The 20,139-nt window shown below is 36.6% G+C and overlaps 1 protein-coding gene across 5 annotated transcripts in view; it reads left to right on the top strand.

The window, feature by feature from the left end:
• Positions 1-20,139, top strand: part of Rps6ka3 (ribosomal protein S6 kinase A3) — a 103,487-nt gene that overhangs the window by 44,514 nt on the left and 38,834 nt on the right. For 4 of the 5 annotated variants that reach the window (XM_038316621.1, XM_038316618.1, XM_038316619.1 and 1 more), the window contains 2 exons: positions 11,020-11,136; positions 17,582-17,663. In XM_038316621.1, the coding sequence (XP_038172549.1) occupies positions 11,020-11,136; positions 17,582-17,663 (199 nt within the window). Of the gene's footprint in view, positions 1-1,920; positions 2,055-11,019; positions 11,137-17,581; positions 17,664-20,139 lie in introns of those variants that run through there. The other variant, XM_038316620.1, reaches the window with a different exon arrangement.

Here is a 20,139-nt window from a genome sequence, read left to right on the forward strand (position 1 = left end):
CAATAAAGAAAATTTCAGAGTTGAATGGGTTTTTGTTAGGGTTCTAGGGATTGAACCAAAGACCTTGTACGTGAGATGCAAATACTGTACCATTGAAGTTCACTCCCAGCACTTGGTGGGCTAGTGAAGGAGGATCAGAAGATCAAGGTCAGACTGGGCTACAGAGGGAGTTGAAGGCCAGCTTTAAAGATACAATGAGACTTTATTTCAAATGAAAAAGAGTGGTTCTTTGTTGTCCCTTGTTCAAAAGTATCACTTGAATAAAATAGAGAACTGTTCTGAACAGAGGCACTCTTTCCATAGCTGGTTGTGATTAAACATCGTGTTTGCTTTGGTTCAGTGCAATCTAATGAAGTACCTCATATTCAGACTACAGTTAGTCCGTTGGGTGGATGTCCTAACTTTGCTGCCCTGCTGGAACTTCTTAAGACTTAAGTGATTTATTTTGAGAAATGGGAGAATTTTGTTCTTATGTAAAGCTTATAAGTGCTTTCCTTACTGAAAAACAGTCATCCATTTTTAACTGAGACAAGTGGGATATAATCCAAAGATCTGTAGTAGATATTAGTTTTAGTTGATTTCTAATGTATTTGATCCTGTAGCATTTTTTAAAATTATTTTCCATTTACATAATGCTCTTGCCATGAAAATTTAATGTAGCAAGAAGAGCCCTGGCTTTTTATTTAGCACATAATGGGCACTATAATATATGCTCAATCGATAAATGTTCAGCTGAGCCCTAACTATAGATAACTTTGTCTCCAAAAATATGCCTACCTCTACCACAGTTTCTTCATCTAGGAAGTTAGCTTATTCTTACTGTTCCTCCTCCTCCTGCTTCCCTTCTACTTTCCATGCACTGAGGATTAAAGCCCCACAAAATGATCACTGAGCTACATCCTAAGGTCCATATTCTAGATGATTTCAGAGTTGCTTTGGGTTTGAACTTTCAGTGATTTTATTAAATTGCATAATCTATGTAGATTAGCACTTGAGGTTTTTCTTAGATCCATATATATTAAATTTACATTAGATCACATCTTGTATCTGCTGATCCTTTGGTTATTTTAAGTGCCACTTACAGTGATACTCTGATTATTGGCATAATTTAAAAATATTTTCCAAAGCAAAAATGCCAGTGAGTAAAATGAGGAAGGACGTACATGGAAACCAGGCCCCACCTTCCTTTCTAGCTTAGCTTCTTAGGAATTTGTTTTCACTAATAAACCCAGAGGTTGGACTTTTTAATTTAGATTTTATCAGCTGGGAATTGAATTTTAGTTACTAAAGTCTTGCCTTTAACATGGTTGATAATTGATGATTATAACACATGTAAATTTAAGTTCCTTTTACATTCAATTAAGATGGAAAAAAAATTATCCTTCAGTTTAAAGGGGTTGTTTTGTTTTGTTTTGTTTGCTTGCATGCAGCCTTTGTTTTCTAACCATAGTTATGAAACTCTTCCTTACTGACAGGGAACACCCATGGCATGGCTATATATAACTTTAAAGTCATCTTGAGGCCATGTCTTGTATATGAATATACACATTACAAAGGATAAATTCCCACGTGTGCATGAGCGACTTTTATTATTTTAAAAAGTATTGACTAGTTTCACTTGCTTTTAAGAGTCATAGTTAAGAAATACTGTTGTTTCTCAGGATTCTAAAATGACATTCATTTTTCTGCTTGTAAAAAAATTGTTAGGACTGCTGGGAATCAGGAAAAAAAAAAAACCTTCAACCGGATTTGGTTATCAGCAAATCTGTTGCAGTTTCCTGTGCTGGCCTCCCTACCTATCAGCTACAAGAGAGCCTCTGTCGGCAGGTTTCTCCTTTCTTTACCACAGGAAAACTGTCCAGCCTCTTTTTCTAGCATTTTCAGACCCGCCTGACAGGAAATTTTCTAATTGCTGGAACAGCTGGTAGGAGAAAACTTTGCAGGGGCTTGGTCTCCTCTTTCTAACTAAAGTTTTACGGTCAGGAATTCTTTATCATCAGCATGGTTTCGTAGCCATGTTTAAATTTTTGTCTTTTCGTGTTCGCTCTATTCAGGTAAGCTTTGATCAATTTCTTTTAAAAATCAGATGTTTTATTCAGGACGAACTATAATTATGCTAGTCATTCAGTTTTATAGGTTCTTTTAAGAAACTTTAAAAAATTCAGAATAAGGTTTGAACGAACTTTTAAAGAAACATTTTTATTTACTAAACCTAAGTTAGTTGGTCATATTAGACATTTCAATTTTTCATTTTAATTTATTTTTATATTGGATTATTTGTGCTGGAGTAATTTTATCATGCTTATATTTATAATTTTAATAATAAAACAACTGACTAACTCTCAGAATTAAACTATGAACAGAATTGCAAACTTAACTAATTTAATATTAGGAGATAATTATGATGTAAGTAGTATTTTGGCATATAAGAGGGCATTATTTTAAGTAGTCAAACACTTAGGTTTTTGTTGAAACTGGTTCCTGTAAAAACTCAAGAGCCTCAAGCAGCACTAAATTTCAGTAACTGTAAGCAAGTGATTTAACCTGACTTAGTATAGACACAATTCTCACAGATTTAATTTTTCACAGTGGGTTTAGTGGATAATAATTTACATTATAATTAATATAAAATCCTGCCAAAATTAAATTGGTATGTTACCATGAGAATTGTTCTATATTGCTCTCTTTAAAGAAAGTTAAATTTGCTGATTGGGAGTCTGGGCTAGGGTGACACAGTGTTGAAAATGTTGGCCTGGAGAATTAGCAGTGCTTTCTTTTTAAACATTGAAGAAGTTGGTTCATGATATTCTCACAAAGAGTTTAGTTAAGTAAAAATATTGAATGCAGTTGTTTCATTAGCAAGAACTACAAATTGAATCTAATCAAATTGTCTTCTAGAATAAATTAAAATATTGTTTCTTACCATGGCTAATTGTTTGCCACACTAAATAATTTATTTTGTTTTGCTTTGTTTTGTTTTTTGAGACAGGGTTTCTCTGTAGCTTTGGAGCCTGTCCTGAAACTAGCTCTTGTAGACCAGGCTGGCCTCAAACTCACAGAGATCCACCTTCCTCTGCCTCCCGAGTGATGAGATTAAAGGTGTGTGCCACCACCGCCCAGCCAAATAATTTATAGAAGTCTAAATCATATTTTAAAAAAGGTTAAAGATTCCCTTTCAAATAAACTATAATAGCGGTATAGGAATCTCTATAAGAAGTGATTATTCAATGACTTTAGCCTACAGTACCTTTAAGAATAAGCTATGTATATTTCATTTGTAAGGTGTTTAATATATTACACCAGGAAATATGCCCATAATTAAGAAATACTTTTTGTGATCTTGTACCAAGAAACATTTAAATTTTTTTTAGTTTTAAAAATGTTTTCTGGCATTCAAAACAATTTCGAAAATACAAATGCCTCAAGAACAGATTTCCTGAGTCAAGGGAGGGGAGGAAAAAGGAAATTATGTATACAAGGTAGGGCGTACTGCCAAACATTGAATCATTCTTTAAAATCAGTTAATATCACCCAGTTTGTGTTCTTAGTTTTAGCATGGTACAGTATTAGGTTTTTAATAACTCAAAAAGACAGCATTAATTTAAGTACCTTTAATTTTTTTTTACATTTTAGGGTCAAAGTTACATTTTCTTCTCGTGGCTTGAAAAAGATTGTTTTTATTTTTTTGTTTTTTGTTTTTTTGAGACAGGGTTTCCCTGTATAGCCCTGGCTGTCCTGGAGCTTGCTCTGTAGACCATGCTTTGTACACTTGCTTTGTAGATCTGTCTTCCTCTGTCTCTCAGTGCTGAGGTGTTAAAGGAGTGACCACCATGCCTGGCTTAGAAAGAAAACATTAAGTTAACCTTTTCCCACTTTAAGGGTGAGCTTTTAAGACTAAGAATGAGCCTGGTAACCTTTAGTACTAGTACAAACAGTTCGCTACCCTTAAGCTATGGGTGACAAATATCATGGAAGTTTAAAAGAATGATGTAGAATTGTGTTGTAGATTTCATTGCTAGCCCATTTTGCCTATTATAAAACCTTTTCTTAACAAACAGACTTTGTAAAAAAAAATCATTAGAGAATTTATAACAGTTTTAGGTACACAACATAAGCATATTTTGTGGTGGCAAAAGTACTCATATATCACTTAAAACAACATTCACTAGGGTAGCCCTACCACATAAAACTAGGTGTGATGGTGCACATTTGTAATCCCAGCACTGGGAAGCTCATGTAGGAGGATTGGTTCAAGATCAAGCTCTGCCTGGACTACACATTGGGGCTTTATCTTAGGGGAAGAAGTCAAGCCAGGCAGGTAGTACACACCTTTAATCCCAGCACTCAGGAGGAGGCAGAGGTAAGGTGGATCACTGTGAGTTTGAGGACAGCCTGGTCTGCAGAGTGAGTTCCAGGACAGCTAGGACTACATAGTGAGACTGTCTTAAAAAATTCAGTATAAAAATGGGAAGGAAGGGGCCGGGCGGTGGTGGCACACACCTTTAATCCCAGCACTCGGGAGGCAGAGGCAGGCAGATCCCTGAGTTCGAGGCCAGCCTGGTCTACAAGAGCTAGTTCCAGGCCAGGACAGGCTCTAGAAACTACAGGGAAACCCTGTCTCGAAAAACCCCCCCAAAAAATGGGAAGGAAGATAATCAAAAAAATTTCTCAGAAAGTACATACAGACATAAGAGATTTAAATATATATAATTCCAAATCCAACCAAAAGGAAAGTTATAAAAATAGAAACTCTGAAAAATGATTGGAAAGAAATTATTAAGTCTTAGAGTTCCCCATAGAGGTAAAGAATTCAAAGATGATAAAATTATCTAAGCACCTAGTATTCTGAGAGAAAGCAGACTCTGACTTTCTTCATTAGTGTGGAGTTTAAAAAAATAGTCAGCCAAGATTATATAGTGAGACCTTGTCTCAAAAAAACTATAAATACGTGAGTAATGAAGGCCAGCAAGATGCCTCAGTCATTAAAGGCATTTGCTGCAATACTGACTACCTGAGTTCAGTCCCAAGAGCCACGTAGCCGGAGATAATTCACTCTACAGAGTTGTACAGAGTTGGCCTTTGCCCTGGATGTGTTCTTTCTCTTTCTTTCTCTCTCTCTCTCTCTCTCTCTCTCTCTCTCTCTCTCTCTCTCTCTCTCTCTCTCTCTCTCTCTCGCTCTCTCCCTCCCTCCCTCCCTCCCTCCCTCCCTCCCTCCCTCCCTCTCTCTCTCTCCCTCCCTTTCTCTCTCTATCACACACAAACACACACCACAAATATATATTAAATACATTTTTAAAAGAACATCTAAGGCTGAAGAAATGGCTCAGTGGTTATGAGTACTGGCCACTTTTCCAGAAGATTCAGGTTTGATTCTTAGCACCCACATTGTGTCTCACAGACATCTGTATCTCCAGTTCCATGGGATCATACACCCTCTTTTGGCCTCCATGGGCACCAGGCATGCACATGGTACACAGACATACATGCAAAGAAAATGCTTATAGACATGAATAAATTTTAAAATAACAACATAGAAGAGGTAGACACAAAGTCCCACCCCTGACCAAGAAGTTATTCATAATTGACACCTGCTTGGAAATGGAAAATCAGTTTTTACCAATGGATTGTCACTGGGTACATCAACCACACTCCAAGGCAGACCCCATGCCCGGGAATAGTTGGCCAACACAAAAGAAACTCCATGCTTTTTGTATGTGTACTTTTGTTTCATTTTGCTGTTGTTGTTGTTGTTGTTGTTGTTGTTGTTGTTGTTTTGGTGTTTGTTTGTTCTTGACCTTTGTTTTTAATTTGTTTGTTTTGTTTTGGGGGGGCAAGAGAAAGAACATGAAGTTTGGTGGATCGGGAGGTAGGGAAGAACTGGAAGAAATTGGAGAAGGGGATATGTGACCAAAACATATTTTATGTGCCGAGTGATGGTGGCACACACCTTTAATTCCAGCACTTGGGAGGCAGAGACAGGCAGATCTCTGTGAGTTCAAGGCCAGCTTTACAAGAGCTAGTTACAGGACAGCCAGGGCTGTTACACAGAGAAACCCTGTCTAGAAAAACCAGAAAAATATAAAAAAATATTATATGTAAAAAGTTATTTTAAAAGGTGATCTGCAAAGTATGCCTAGGCTAGTATCACCCATCTTGTAAGCAGTACAGTTGCGAGAAGGCAGTGGATAAATGATACCAAATTTCTGAGACAAAATTGTTTTCAGCCTTGATTTGATATCAAGCCAAACTACAAACATGAGGACAGAATAACAACATTTACAGATTTATGCAATTCAGAAAATCTTCCAGCAGGGCATAGCAATATGCTTATAAGCGCTCTGAAGGCTGAGGTAGAAGAATTGAGACCAACCTGTGCTAATAGCAAAACCTGTCTTAGGAAGCTTAAAAAAAAACATTTTCTTCCATGTAATCTTTCATAGAAAACTACAAGGGATAATCCTAAAAGATGGAAACATTAAAAAAATAACAGAAAATAGTAGATTGAGCCCGGAAAGAAAAGAAGTCCCCTTGGATTGGCCTGGGACTCATTGCTAGGAGCCTGTATAAAAGGAAACCGACTATATTGCCTAGTGTGCTCTTAATTTGTTAATGCTGCTGTATAGGCATTTAACTTATTTATGATCAGGCTACAGAGAGTGCTTTTTAAATTGAAAAACAAAAAACCGAGCATTGGTATTCTCTTTCAGCATAAAAACACCAGAGTGCACACACACACGCACACACACACAAGTTGGCTCAGGCTGACTTTGAACTCCTGCTCCTCATGCCTCAGCCTCCCTAGAGCTGGGATTATAGGCATGTTTCAGCATTTCTGGTGCAGAATATTAGTTTTCTTCATGGGTTTAACAATGTAAAAATGTAGCTACCAACAGGCAGGAGAAATTTAAAGACTATATGGGCACTGTTGACTTTTACTAATTGAGAAGTTAAGATTCTATTCAAAAACAGGAAAAAAGGGTTTAAGTAGAAGTAATACAACTATCAAACAGTAGAAAAGATGTCTTAAACTTAATTAAATATTCAAAGTAATTACAAAACTAATTGTTTTTAAAATCTGGGTTAAGCAATATGGTGGCACACATCTTTAATCCCATGACTAAGGATATAGAACCAGGCAGATCTCTTGAGTTTGGGCCAGCCTGGTCTACATAGCAAGTTCCAGGACAGCCAGGGCTACACAGAGGGGCTCTTTATTATATATAAAGAAATATAAAACTCTGGGTGACCAAATGAAAAGCAACTTGCTTTTCACCATAAGCTGCTCTCATTTGTTATTCATGTGCACTTATTACTTTGATTTAGAAATTAAACTTTTAGGGAATAAGAAATATATCTGGGGCTAGAGACAGTGGCTCACCAGTTAAGAGCATTTGCTATTCTTGCAGATAGATGTTTGAAGTTTGATTCATAGCACCCACATCAGGTGCTTCTTAACTGCATGAAATCTAGGAACTCCATAAACACCTACACACTTGCTCATTCACATGTAGAAAGTAACATATGTACTAAACTCTTAAAAATTGAAAAATATTTCAGACTGACAAAAGACTATTATATAATAAAGAAGTAGGTTGAAGCTATGATGCAAAGGGCCTCAGATGCCAGCATGAAGCAGCATATTAAATTTAGGAGAACTTGCAGTGATGTTTGAGTAATCTGGTCACATAACTGGAGCTGAATATTTTCAGAAAATGTATCAAAAAAGAAGTAGGCATAGGCAGGATAAGGTATTATGCATAACCATGCCCATTTCAGTTTTCTACATGAAAAATTAAAGGGTTATGTCTACATGATGCCGTTGGAATGGGAGAAGAAAGGATGAAAGGTCTTCTAAGCACTGTACTTGATATCTAGTGGTATCTAGCTGGTATTTCAGTATATATTTATTGGGTGAAAAGATCAAAGAGAGCCTGCATTTTTAGTGGCTTAATTAACATGAGAGGAAAGGAAAGGTTGTCATCAACGATGAGAATAGTAAGGGGTATTTATTTTGATATCCATCCCCTGATTGTAGCCTACACTGTAACCGTATGCCTTGATCCTGCTGAATGCTTGATTCAGGAGCTGTTCTCCTTGCTTATGTTGCATCCTTGTGAAAGTCATCACAATATGTATCTGCTATAGATTTTAAGATGCAAAAACATGGTAGCTGAATTGAATCACATCCCACTTACCCAAGAAAAAGAAATGATTAAAATGTAGACTATTACAGAGCATCTAGTTCTTCATGGCCATATGATTTAAGGACATCTTTTCTTCATGAGTCAAGTTTGCAGTCCATTAGTCTTTAAAATACATTGTGATGACACTGAGTGTGGAGAAGAACGAGAGCTCTTTTACCACTAAGCATCCAAATAGTGGTTCTGTAATAATCATTTTATTACTAAGGATGTGCTACTGAGGTAACTGAAGCAAGAGACAGACGACTAGTTACAGCCAAGCATACTGGCTAATGCCTATAATTACTGAATTTAGGAGCCTGGGGCGAAGATATTTACCAGAAGTTTAAGACCGGTTTAAACTGATAGTGATACCCTGTGTCAAAAACAAATACTGCAAAGCCTAGAGGCCTAAGTCTATAGGTTCCTGTTGTTGTTCTTGGGTGGAAAATCAAGAACATTCACCAGCCTTAGAATAGTGTAACTTTATGGGCCTTGTTTGGAAGTTAGAACTAGAATTGAGTCCTGAGTCTGCAACATGCTGGCTATGTTCTTTAGCCCTCCTTAATCTCTTTTAAACTTTAGACTTCAGGGTATTTAAAGCATTTTGCCTTTAAAAGATCTGTTAAATTTCTCATGGTAAATGGAGTTGGGGGGAACACATTAGAATTCTGAAATACTTGGGTCTGATCTGGGAATTTACTCTGTATATCATCCACCCTCAAAAATATTAATAAAAAGTCAAAGGTTTGTCGTAAAACATAAAGATATAAGGTGTAAAAGTACTTAATGCATATTTGATACAAAATAGATAATAAGTATTTGCTGGATTTTCATCCAAATCTTTTTTTTTTTTTTTTTTTTTTTTGGTTTTTCGAGACAGGGTTTCTCTGTAGCTTTGGAGCCTGTCCTGGAACTAGCTCTTGTAGACCAGGCTGGTCTCGAACTCACAGAGATCCGCCTGCCTCTGCCTCCCGAGTGCTGGGATTAAAGGCGTGCGCCACCACCGCCCGGCTTCATCCAAATCTTACTTATCACTCTTCCATATGCTTTCTTCTTTGGAAAGATTGTTTAATTTGATAGTTTGCTTCCTGTTTTTCTTACTGTAACTGCTTAGTCTCATTCAGAGAGAAGTGTGTTCAGGAAGAGGTAACACCTTAGACTCAGCTGATACTTGGTTCTACTGTAATACTGCACATACAGGGTTGTCAGGAGAATTAAGGAAATGATGCTTGTGAAATTACAAAGTTTGTGACAATATTCAGAGAAAATTTTTGTTGTTAAAATTCTAAGACAGTCTAAAATGAGTAAGCTGTTGAAGTAGTAGTCTAGCCTATGAACAACACACCAGCTCAGCCTTGGAAACTAAAATGGTATATTCCTCTGTGTCTTCTACCTGGAGATTTTCTCATCTTACTGTTCATTTCCAGAAACATTAGGGTATCTTGTTGAATCTTTTTGAGAAATCTCTGTACAGCTTAATTCTTGTTTGTTACTTTGTTGGTTGGTTAGTTTTATGGTGCTGGAGTTGAAGCTGGAACATCCCACATGTTAAACACGTGTTCTACCATTGAGCTTATTGCTAGCCTTTAAGGGTATGAGAAAATGCTAGCCAAGTATGGTAGCACATGCCTAGTCTGAGGGTCAGGAGGATCTTGGCAAGCTTGGATTAACAGTGAGACCCTAGCTCCAAAAACAAAAGTATTTGTATAACACTTTTAGATTCTTCTACCAGTATTTATGCATCTAGAAAAAAACAGCATTCAAAGTCAACAAATTAGAAATGACTGTTTATTTGCTAAAGTTTGGGTTTTTATTGCTGTTTTTGACTATAACATAAAATATTGTCTTGATTAATCTGTTCATCTCAGCACAAATAAGTAATTAAAATCCTATGTACACATTATATATTTTCTAGTATCCACTTGGGGCTTTAAAGATCCTTCATTAAGATGAATGTGGTGTTTCATGCCTGTAATCCCAGCACTGGAGAAAAGTTGGAGGCCAGCCTCATCTACATAATAAGACACTATCTCAAAATATCCTTTCTTAGCCCAAAGATTTTTCACTGTTTTATTGTGGAAAACAGTCATCTTTTCCTCCCATGTTTAATCCCTTCATCCAAATGTTAAATCTTTTCTGACTTTGGTTTTTAGAGTTACTAGCCCTTTCTCTCCTTTGAGAATGAGAAGTAACTTAGATATTTCAAACATAAAGCTTCACTCTACTTTTTTCTGCTCCTCTTCAGTATGTTTTGTTAAATAGTTATGTTAAGGATGTAACCATGTGTTCACTCTAGAACAGTTTTCAGTCCCTCTCTCCAACAAATAGTGCTTTAATATATAGCATTTTTTCCCACTTGGTATAGTCACGTGCCAGGCACAGTATAGTACTCTAATCTGCTATTTTCAGATGTTCTCACACGCTTTTGTTCCCCCTCAAAACTGTTCTAATTATCTCCAAGAGAAAGAATACAGATTTGGGCATAATTAGTGCTGATATCATATCGAAGCTAATATGGTTTAACATTCTCTAACATTTAGCTTAAAAGTATAATTACTTGGGTTTTTTTTGGTTTTTTTGAGACAAGATTTCTCTGTGGCTTTGGAGCCTGTCCTGGAACTAGCACTTGTAGACCAGGCTGGCCTCAAACTCACAGCAATGCCTGCCTCCCAAGTGCTGGGATTAAAGGCGTGCGCCACCACTGCCCCGCGTTTTCTATTAATTTGATAAGTAGTAGAGAGTAGTTTTGTATATTAGAGAGTTTCTAGTATCTTATACTAAGATAGTTTGATTATGGCTAACAATGTGTTTTGTCTCTTTTTATTTATTTCAACAGGAAGAAGGCAGTATCAAAGAAATTGCAATCACACATCATGTGAAGGAAGGACATGAAAAGGCAGATCCTTCCCAGTTTGAGCTTTTGAAAGTATTAGGGCAGGGATCATTTGGAAAGGTAAGTCATTGTGTGCTCTCAACCTCTCAACAAAGTTTATAGAAATTCTGTGACTGTAGAAAGTAGAAAAGTTTGGAATAGAGGGAGGCTAGATAATGGATACATAGAAGGAATAAAATGTAATGTTCTGTAGCACAATAGCATGACTATAGCTAAAAACAATTTATTACATATATTATTAAGAACTAGAAAAGAAGTTTGAAACAGCTGGATAGAATGGCTCAGAGGGTAAGAGCTCCGACTGCTCTGCCCAAGGTTTAGAGTTCGAGTCTCGGCTGTGGTATCGATGATGGTAACTACGTCATCAATATATAGGGGAAAAAAAGAGAAAAGTTTGAAGCTTCTCAGCACAAGGAAAGTTAACATCTTTGGGGGGACATAGAATCTTACTGTGTAGCCCAGGTAGGCTACACAACCCTCCTTCCTCAGTCTCCTGAGTCCTAGGATTATAGACACATGTACTACCCCACAACTGACTATAAATGTTTAATGATATGAAAATACTAATTACTCAGATATGGTTATTATTCATTACATAAAATTTTCAAATTGTCATATTATGCCCTGTAAATATATATATATATAGTTATATATTCATTAAAATATATGTGATGGGGCTGGAGAGATGATTTAGTTATTAAGAATTCTTGCTGTGGGCTAGAGAGATGGCTCAGAGGTTCAGAGCACCGACTGTTCTTTCAGAGGTCCTGAGTTCAAGTCCCAGCAGCCACATAATGGTTCACATCCATCATGAAATGAGATCTGGTGCCCTCTTCTGGCAGGAATGCATACAGGAACACCATATACATAATAAATAAATAATTGTTTGAAAGAATGCTTGCTGTTTTTTCAAAAGACAAGAGTTTGGTTCCCAGCACCCACATGGGGCATCTTACACCAGCTGTAACTCCTAGTAGATTCAAGCGTTCTGACATACTCTTCTTGCCTCAGTGGTCACATTCACATCCATAGACACAGGCATAGATAAATGTAAATAAAAAAATTAAATTATAAATAATAAAATACACGTTTATCCTAAAGAAAGAGGTATGCCATAGGTTTAGATTGAAAAGTTACAAGAAGGCTTGGCATAATGTGTATGCCTTTAATCCCAGCACTCAGGAGGCAGAGGCAGGCATATCTCTGTGAGTTCAAAGCCAGCCTTATATATACAGTGAGTTCCTGAACAGCCAGAACTACATAGACTGTCTAAAAAACAAAACAAAACAAAAAAAGTTACAAGAAAAACAATACTATACCTGTTAACACAAGCCTCTAATCCCAGCACTTAAGGGGTGGAGACAGAAGAATCAGATTTTTGAGACCAATCTAAGATGCTCTCAAAAAAAAGTTAAAGGGGGGGCTACAGAGATGCTTAGTGGTTAAGAGAATGCCTGTTCTTCCAACTTCCAACCATTTGTAATAAGATCTGGTGCCCTCTTATGGCCTGCAGGCAGAAAACTATATATATAACAAATCCTTTTTTTAAAAAAGTTAAAAGGAACTGAATACAAGTTTAAATGATGTTCAGAATTAAAAGGAGTTAATGTCTTGGGCTTATAGTCCCAGTAATTAGGAGGATAAAACAGGATGATGATCACCGTGATTGACGCCAGCCTAGGCCAACCTAGACTAGAGGAAGAACTTATCTCAAAAAAGAGCTGATATTTATAATTCATAGATGTTTGGAAAGCAAGTATTTTGTGAAATGCTACCAGTCTACCTACCAGTAATATTTTTTATAATTTTTACTCTTACTAAGTATAAAAAGAATAGAATTATTCAAAACTATAGTAGAAACCTTAGTAAATTGAATGTTCATACTAATTTTTTATCTTTAAGACTGTCATTTCTTGTCATGCTGCTGGGGTGGGTGTATGGATGGGTTAGTTTGTTTTACTTTGTTTTGTGTCTGTGATGAGGAGGTTAGACTTAGGGCTTCAGGGCATAATAAGCAAGCACAGTATCACTAAGCTGTATTCCCAGCTCTCATGCTTCTTAAATGATTAAAAATCACAAGCCATCCCCTTCATACACTCTCTTCTTTTTGTTGTCTCATTGTTGTAATTATTTTAAGACAGTGTCTCCCTCTAGCCCACACTAGCCTCAAACTCCCAACAGTCCTTCTGCTTTCCACTTCTCAAGCTGCTACTACTTCATTTTTCTAGACAGATCCACAACAAGTAAGATATTCTGAGAGTACACCCAACTTGACAGTGCAGTTTATTCCTTACCACCTTTCTATAAGAAAGCATTGGAAGGTGTCATGCTCTGTAAGCATCAAAATAGCATCAATGGATAGCTCTTGAATATTTTAATGCAGATAATTTGTTATGGTTGTTTAACCACTTTTAAACACAGAGTATACTTCTGATCCAAATATAGACTCAATAGCCAGCAAAACATGATGGTTTTAAGTTTAACCCCCACCCCCCATAGAAAATAAGTGTAAACCCTAGGTCAGCCAGACTGAACTCGTTTTTTTCTACTTATTATTATGTTAGTTAATCTCTTAGAGCTCTGTTCCCATATTCTAACATGTCATTTAAGATAGGAGTTCCTTGACGTTTGATTCTAAACTACCATCTTGTACTCCTCACTAATTGATTTCTCTATATCCCTGTATTAATTGTATTTCACATGTTGCTGACATCACAGATTTATGCTTCCAGTCTAAGTTTTTCCTCTGAACTCTAAACTCTTTCTATGGCTATTCCTCACCCCCACTTATGTCTCCAAGGCATTTTATTTTGTGCTTGGTGTGTCTAAGACCAAACTCATAATCCTTCCCACCCCCAAACCTATCCTATTTTATTTTTTTTTTCTGTCACTATGAATAGCATCCAGTTAAATAAGCAGAAACTGGGGAGCAATTCTTAACATCTTTTTCAGGTCCATTCCCTCCTCTCCTCTAACCACCACTGTGTCATATACCACCCCCAGCCAGTATGATCTGTCACCAAATCCTGTTGATTTAGTAAATATTTTTGAAATCATAGAAGTCCTATCCTGCATTGCCACTGTCTTTTCCTGGTCTATTGAAAGAATATCTTCCCAATGTATTTTCTTAACCTCAATTATGAACATGAGAAATGGCACGAAATAGTGTTATATTAACTCCTTAGCTGCCTCCCTTTGTTTTTATCATAAAAACAAATTCTTTTTCTTTTTGTTGTTGTTGTGGTTGTTTTGTTTTTTGGTTTTTTTTTTCGAGACAGGGTCTCTCTGTAGCTTTGGAACCTGTCCTGGAACTTGTTCTTGTAGACCGGACTGGCCTCGAACTCACAGAGATCCTCCTGCCTCTGCCTCCTGAGTGCTGATATTAAAGGCATGCACCATCTTCACCGGACAGCAAAAACAAATTCTTAAAATTGCAGAGGAACCTCTGAGTTTGACTCCGTAGCCACCTCTAAAACATCAGCTTATGTGTTATCCAACACTGTGTTCTGACCCCATTGGCCTTTTTTTTGGTCCTAAGCTTTCTTCAGCTGGTTAGTTCTTCTTGTGTTAGTGATCTCAGAGAAGACTTCCCTGCCACCCTACTTGTCACATTCCTTAGATATAGCCTTTAGGAACATTATATGCCTCTACTTTATGGCACGCACTACAGTTGTAATTACTCATTTGTAAAATTACATATTGGCTATCTCTCCCACTAGACTAGAGATTCTGTGCATGGTGCCTAACATTTAATTTTGAAAAATATTAATGAGTTATAGTGCTGACCTCATAGGATAGCAGTGAGAATTAAATGATACAAGGCCAAACATATCTGGCATTAACTGTATTGCCTACTCCTCAACAAACCCAAATAGAAGAGTGTATTTTTATACATTAGATTTCAAGGAACATAATATTTAAGTTTCAAGGTTTCAAATGCCTCTCCCTTTATTTCTTTAAAAGTACTTTAAGTGCCTTACTATAAATAGCAAACATTAAAACAGGGTGTCTTCTTTCTTACTCATCCTTAAAGGCCAGTGTAAGCCAAGGAAACAGGGATGACCTGTCAGAGCCTAAAATAGCTGCGTGGGCAAGTGAGGACTCCTGCTGTTGTCAGTGAGCTTGGCAGCTTACTGGCAAACAGTTAAAGAATGCCATGAGCAGAGTGCTAGAACTGGGTATATGATCCGGACCTTGTCCCACTGTGACACAAGCAAATTGTTTGACTTCTCTAAGTCCTTACTTGGGCAGCTATAAAACTGGCCTGCCTGCTCAGATCATCATGATGCTGCACTGCAAATACTTCTGAAGTTAAGAAGTGCTGAAAGTCACTAAGAAGGTGCTTTCAAAGAACTGAAACAAATTTTTCTGTTACAATGGAATGAAGACATTGATAGGGCAATTTCCTAATTTCCTCTACCCAATTAGAACTTATTTATGTTCATTATAATTATTACTAATAGCTGACTGCCTTTAACATTTGAACAGCAGTCTACCTTAGAACCACACTTATTAAAAGTGATGTTATCCTTCTAGGTCAGCTCCCCATAATTGACTAAAAGAGCTTCTGGGTGGGGCTTAATGCTGGCAATGAGAAGCACATCCTGCCTCTGGGGTCCAATGTAAGATGTGGTACTTTTCAGTTGATCCCGTTACCCATTGTCTTTGTACCATTTCTCAAAACAATAAAATTCTGCCTTGCCTGAGAATCAATTGCTGAATTATTTTGAGATTTTTATGCTAATCACATAGTGTATAAGTCAGATAATTAAAAGCTGACCCTAATTTTTTTGGTTTTGTTTGTTTGTTTTTGCTGACTATAAATTTAAATCTTGGGTGTGATTGCTTCTCTTCTCACCCACAGCAGCTCAGGAACACTGCTTTCCATCAGGCATGGGGCTGACATCTATAATTCCCAGCAGTTAGGAAGCTGAGGCAGGCTGATTTCCAGGGCAGCCTGGTTTATACAGAATAAGACACAGTCTCAAAAAAACAAAATTAAAAAATGGGGGACTCTGCTTGATTTGAAAGATTATGTAAGAAATAGGTTAAAACATAGGTCCAAAAGCTAGAGAGATGACTGGCTGAATAAGAGCACCAAAGTTCAAATCCAAAGCATCTATGTAAAAAGCCAAATGTGGCCCTAGACACCCATGACTTCAGCACTGTGAAGGGCAGAGATAGGAAAGTTGCTAGAGCTTGACTAACTACCAGAATAGCTCCAAGTTCAGTGAGAATGAGTCTGTCCCAAAGGAGTGAAGTGGAAAGTGATAGAGTAGGACACCCAGCATCCTTCTCTATCAAACACCACACACGCACATGCACACACACACACGCACGCGCGCAGAAATTCAGGTCTGTTTAGCAGGTCTCTTTAAGGCCTGGTGGCAAAGCTTATGAATATAATAGTAAAAGTGAGTATGATGTAGTGATAGTGTTTGTATCAGCTGTATTACAGCACAACTGTTAAAGCACATCTTATTTATTTTGCCTAAACCCCACACGCTTTTCAAAATACCCCCAAATATATGAAAATTGAAGATGCTAAATAATAATCCTGGACCTTATATTCTTCATATTTTGATATATATGGTGATTTGCTGGTAAAAAGGTAAAGGCGTAGTCAGTTAAATATTGATGTTTAGAATACATGATTAGGAATGCTTTGAATTACTCTCCTCAGCAGTGAGATAGATGTGTGTATACTTTTCATACACAGAAAAAACCTTCATCTGTGAGTAACTGTGTCAACAGAAGTTTGTCACAAGAAACCCCAGTGTAAGAATTTTGAAAGAGGTAATTCAGAAGGGCCCACCTCCCTCCCTGAGGATTCATAGACAGTTAATGGTTGCTCAGGAAGGGAGGGCCATGTTCTTCACTGTATAGTCACTAGTGCTTTGCCCATTCTCCTGTAAGCAACCCTAATTAAGCTCATTGGGTCACCATTAAAAAGAGACATGACAGTAGAAGGAAAACTAGTTAGGAAGGGGAAGGTGACAAGAAGGTAATGGAGAAGGTAAATCAGATTTATAAAAAACTAACAGAAAAAGGAATTTTGGTGTGGGACTGGGCCTATTGCTTGGCAGTAGAGTGGTTGCCTAGGGTGAATGAAATCCCAGGTTACACTCCAGCACCCAGAAAAATTGAGGGACTCAGAAGCATTTTGTTTTGATAAAGCAGAGCCACCCATCTCCTGTGGTATGCTGTGTATGTGTGGGGCTGTTTTCTAGGTGCTATATTTATAGTTGAAAGACTTTTTTGTCTTATTCTGTATATTACATGTTTCTTTGGAACTGGCAAACCACAAAATGAAAAAAAGAATCAGTCACCTGTATTGAAATGTCAATCTATAACTACTGTTTATAACTTTTTTTAATAATTGATAATATTTTAGATAAAATGCATTTATAATATGTTAGAATATATTTATATATAATGGGTTCTTACTATAATAAAGGAATTTTGTGATTCTTTGTAATGTTTATTTTCTGTCATTTCAATATAGGTGTTCTTAGTTAAAAAAATCTCAGGCTCTGATGCTAGACAGCTTTATGCCATGAAGGTATTAAAGAAGGCCACACTGAAAGGTAAGTGCTGCTGCTATTTGCCATGTTCATGTAGTCTAAACAAGCTGAAAGGTCTCTGTAGAGCTCATGTGATCCTGAAGCCACTTATATTCTGAATTGGGTCCTGTTAACAGCTTTAAATTTAGACTGACTTCCAATGACTTTCTTACTAGGCTAAGAATCATATGGCTTAAGAACAGAACTTGCAATGTTAGATAAGGATTATCAATTCATCTTGGACTTTAGGCAAGTAGATTTTGAGAAGATTAAAACTGGGTTTGAGTCATCTGCAAATTATTTGAATTTTTTGGAAAACGTACTAATCACCTAGATGCAAAATGCTTTAATTCTTTAGGATTTTGTCTTCTTGACTTTTGGTCTCCAAACATGATTCTGAGTCGGTGATTTAAGAAAACATAATGTAGATTTGGGTCTGATAGGTAAAAAGACATTTAGAAGATCTTTACAAAGATGTTTAAATACTTAAATTTTCCTTTTATTTAATGGTATTTCTTATTTTGCCATATCTCTAGATTCTAGATAGTTTAGGTATTGATTCACAATGTCAGGTTTTTTTCCCTTAAATTTACATGTAATTTGAAAAGCAATAAAATATCTAAGAGAATATTTGTATTGATCATTTATTATTTCTGGTGTTCCCAGTCACTCAGTGTGGATATTATCATCATGCCATGAAATTTCACCATGTTCTACAAAAACATCCTCCTTTGCTTTCATTTTCTTGCTCCTTTTCCTGAATACATTTTCTGTCCCGTGTAGTCCTTACTTCTGTAGCATTGACACTTGATTCTTGCTAGGATTGGTCAACTAAAGTTTTTCAGCACCATACTTCTTAGTCCCTGCTTTTTAAAATTTTATACACCTGAATCCTATGTTGTGAAATCACATAGATGGAACTCTGACAGTTGGTTCACAAAAGCAAGAGAAGTTTCTTGTTTTCTTATATTTAACAAGATTTATGTTGTATATAATATTTGAAGGAAACTATAAAACTTGAAACTTAAGATAGTAAAAATGGAGATAAATATCCAATTCTTTATGAGACAAAGCTGTTGATCCTGTATTTCTTTAGCTTTCAAATTCACTAGCTGAACATCCAGATTCCAGTTGAATTCTTAAAACTTAGCGAAAGAAAAACATATGTTAAAGAAAAATGAGATGGGAATAGCTGTCTAATGTTAAAGCTTGTTTACAGCAGTGATAATGGAGAAAGCAATGCAAGCATAAATCAGTACAACAAAATGCCAAAATATATATTAAATTTCATTATATCTGTCACAGGTGTTGAGTACCTACTGTTCTGCCTGCTAAAGCTAGTAAATAGAACAATGGGAAATTAAGTAATGGTTTCTCAAGTTGTTTAGCTACTTGAAAAACAATTAGTCTAGTCTTCTCTTAAGTCTTACACCATAACAAACTTCATCCTATCTGAATTTCATAATATTTTAATGTCAAACCTCAGAAGGAGATTTGCAAATTTTAACAAGCAAATCGACAAATAAAAATTTGTAGGTGACACAGAGAACTCAGTGATTAAGATCAATGGTTATTCTTGAGAATCTAGGTTCTATTCCCACCACCCATATGGTGGCTCACGAGCAGCTGTAACTCTACTCATAGGGAATCCAATTCTATTTTCTGGACTCCTCAGCTATCGTTACACATATGGTACCCAGAAATACATGCAAAATTTTGTTGTGCACATAAATATTTTTTAAAGTTAACCTTTTATATATTGTAAAATAGTTTCTATAGGGAACAGATAAATGTATGCCTCAAATATTGTATTAGTATAAAAAGTTGGGGGACTGAAGAGATGTGTTAGTTTGTAACACTTTTTGGAAAGTGTAAGGAGCCAAGTTGGGATCCCAACACCCACACAAAAGCCCAGTGTAGCCACATATATGCCTGTAACCACAGCACTCTCTAGGGCAAAGACAGAAGGATATCTGGAGTTAGCTAACTCTAGATTTAGTGAGAGATCCTGTCTCAAGGTAATAAGGCAGGGGAATGGTAGGACACCTGACATCCTCCTTTGGCCTACAAACACACATAAGCACACACACACATACACACACGTACACATATATATATATACATACAACACACACATCGATCATATATACACACTCTCACACAGAAAAAAATTATATATATGGAGTTGTCTCTAGGGTGGTTTGACCTCTGCAATAATTATTAGTAATAACAGTTTATTAAACATATTAAATGCTTATTATCTAAGAATCTGTAGTTAATCCATAAGTTAATGAAGAAGAAAAGAAATCTCTTCCTTGCCATAGAATTCCAATGAATAAATGTAAAAACAGTGGTGTACCGGTAGGAGTTAATAAGACATACTTTTACAACCTTATGTAAAGGACTTTGAATAAAGCTTATTTAGGAAGATAAATCTTTTGAGTTGGGACTGGAGAGATGATTCAGTGGTTAATTGCACTGGCTGCTCTTCCAGAGGACC

The sequence above is a fragment of the Arvicola amphibius genome, chromosome X, assembly GCF_903992535.2.
Source record: "Arvicola amphibius chromosome X, mArvAmp1.2, whole genome shotgun sequence".
NCBI lineage: Eukaryota > Metazoa > Chordata > Mammalia > Rodentia > Cricetidae > Arvicola > Arvicola amphibius.